Source organism: Staurois parvus, unplaced genomic scaffold (assembly GCF_062004578.1).
Source record: "Staurois parvus isolate SC_StPar_1 unplaced genomic scaffold, SC_StPar_1.0 ptg000867l, whole genome shotgun sequence".
Classification (NCBI taxonomy): Eukaryota; Metazoa; Chordata; class Amphibia; order Anura; family Ranidae; genus Staurois; species Staurois parvus.
Window position 1 is genome coordinate 385,127 of NW_028318663.1, and position 2,949 is coordinate 388,075.

The window sequence follows — 2,949 nt, forward strand, 5'->3', positions numbered from 1 at the left end:
TATATATATATATATATTTATTGAAATATGTTTTTAAATATATTGAATATGGCCAAAACTGTAGCATTTCAAATATATGTCAATATATTTGGGAAGAATATTTTCAATATATATATATATTATAAATATATATAATAAATATATTTCAAATATATTTTTCTTCCATGTGGGTATGGCCGGCTTTGGCTTATGGTATTCTATAATTTTTGGGTTACAAGAACTAAAACTAACACACACCTTTTATTTTGCTTGTAGGCTGAAATGGTGAACGGCACATTCCACAATGACTTCCAAATTGTGCCATTTTTCTACAAAACTGGCAATAGATCATTGGCGCTTAGCATTTTTTTCATTATATATTTAATTGGTTTGCTAATGAATTTCCTCCTCTTGACTGTGATCTACATTAATGATCACTTGCACACCCCTTTGTATATTTTTCTCTGCAATCTGTCCTTTGTAGATATATGTTCCACCACAGCCACCGTCCCTAAACTGCTGGGCATGCTCCTTTCTGGAAACAACACAATCTCCTTCATGCAATGCTTCTCTCAGACATACTTTTTTCTGCTGGCTGCCAGTGCAGAGGATATATTATTATTCGTCATGGCGTATGACCGTTATGTTGCGATATGTAACCCTTTACACTATCACCATCTGTTAAGGAAGAAAATTTGTATCTTCTTTATATTCGTGATTTGGCTATCGGCATCATTCAATTCCTTGTTAATGACTGTCCCGGTATTGATGATGTCATTCTGCCAGTCTAACATAATCAAACATTTCTTTTGTGAGGCTAAATCTCTCACAAACCTTTCATGTGCTGGCAGAGAAGTGTTTTACTACATTGTTTATATGGAGTTAGTGCTATTTGGTCTTTTTCCCTTTTTGTGTAGCTTGACATCATACATCAAAATCCTCAATGTCATCTTACAGATCAAATCAAGAGATGGGAAGAAGAAAGCGTTCTCCACCTGCTCATCCCACCTAGCTGTCATCATGCTCTACTATGTAACTGGTGCCTCCATATATGTAATTCCACCCACAAAATATTCAGATATCATAGAACAGATCTCCACGGTGCTCTGCACGGCTATTACTCCAATGTTAAACCCTCTGATATACAGCCTACGCAATAAAGATGTGAAGACAGCTTTGCGGAATTTAGCAGTGGTGCATTTAAAATTGAAATCAAACAAGTTTAACGTTTAAAAAAATGAACAAAACTGTTTTATCTTTGAATTCTCCTAATGTTTATGCCAGGGTTTCTCAACCAGGGTTCCATGGAACTCTAAGGTTCCTCCAGAGATTGCTGGGGGCTCCTTGAGCAACGAGCAATTTCTGCCTCTCAGATACGTTCCCACTGACACCAATGAGCTTCTTAGCTATCTGTAAGGGGTACATTCTTCCCATTGACCACAAGTGTAAGGAGCATTCATCCCACTGACCATCACACCGACGTATCATGAGTTGTAACAGTAATTTTTAGCAAGGGTTCCTTGAGACCCCAAAGTTATTTAAAGGGTTCCTCCATATTGAAAAGGTTGAACAAAGGCTGGTTTATACAGTTTTAACCTAAGGTATTATAAGTTTTGGACAATATATAACACATCCTCTTTATTTTACAATAATAAATGTAATATATAGAAGTTGATTCTCTGATCACTATGGGTTGTTGTGTTTTTTACACAGAAGTGGCTGTGTCTTTTCAGGCAAGGTAAGCAACACTGAAACCTTAGATGGTGTTATACTCAGGGAGAGGGAGGAGGAGGATTCTTGCTCTTACCTATTCACTTATGTGTGTTTTTCAGCCTGAGCTACTGAGTTCTGTAAATAACAGGCTGCAGGAGGTAAGGGGGAACTGGAAAATATGAAAAGCTGTCTTAAAGTGTTACTAAACCCCAGACTCTGCATTCACTATATCTGGTCTCCTTGGACCCTGCATTCACTATATCTGGTCTCCCCGGACCCTGCATTCACTATATCTGGTCTCCCTGGACCCCGCATTCACTATATCTGGTCTCCCAGGCCCTGCATTCACTATATCTGGTCTCCTTGGACCCTGCATTCACTATGTCTGGTCTCCTCGGACCTTGCATTCACTATATCTGGTCTTCCCGGACCCTGCATTCACTATATCCGGTCTCCCCAGAACCTGCATTCACTATATCTGGTCTCCCCAGACCCTGCATTCACTATATTCACTCACCCTGGACCCTGCTTTCACTATATCTGCTCTCCCCGGACCCTGCATGCATTACATCCGGTCTCCCTGGACCCCGCATTCACTATATCCAGTCTCCCCGGACCCTGCATTCACTATATCCGCTCTCCCCGGACCCTGCATTCACTATATCCAGTCTCCCCGGACCCTGCATTCACTATATCTTGTCTCCACGGACCCCGCATTCACTATATCCAGTCTCTCTGGACCCTGCATTCATTATATCCGGTCTCCCCGGACCCTGCATTCACTATATCTGGTCTCCCCGGACCCTGCATTCACTATATCCAGTCTCTCTGGACCCTGCATTCACTATATCTGGTCTCCCCGGACCCTGCATTCGTTATATCCGGTCTCCCCGGACCCTGCATTCACTATATCCGGTCTCCCTGGACCCTGCATTCACTATATCTGGTCTCCCCGGACCCTGCATTCACTATATCCAGTCTCTCTGGACCCTGCATTCACTATATCTGGTCTCCCCGGACCCTGCATTCGTTATATCCGGTCTCCCCGGACCCTGCATTCACTATATCCGGTCTCCCTGGACCCTGCATTCACTATATCTGGTCTCCCCGGACCCTGCATTCACTATATCCAGTCTCTCTGGACCCTGCATTCACTATATCTGGTCTCCCCGGACCCTGCATTCGTTATATCCGGTCTCCCCGGACCCTGCATTCACTATATCCGGTCTCCCCGAACCCTGCATTCACTATATCTGG

The 2,949-nt window shown here is 42.7% G+C and overlaps 1 protein-coding gene across 1 annotated transcript; it reads left to right on the forward strand.

Annotated features, from left to right (window-relative positions):
- The first annotated feature begins 261 nt into the window (after window positions 1–261).
- Window positions 262–1,212, forward strand: LOC149443213 (olfactory receptor 1-like). The gene has a single exon (XM_089655745.1). The coding sequence runs from the start codon at window positions 262–264 to the stop codon at window positions 1,210–1,212; it is 951 nt and encodes a 316-aa protein (XP_089511871.1).
- The last annotated feature ends 1,737 nt before the right edge of the window (window positions 1,213–2,949 follow it).

Excerpts from the sequence above, each read along its gene's own strand:
- LOC149443213 (XM_089655745.1), top strand. The coding sequence starts at position 262 with ATGGTGAACGGCACATTCCACAATGACTTCCAAATTGTGCCATTTTTC.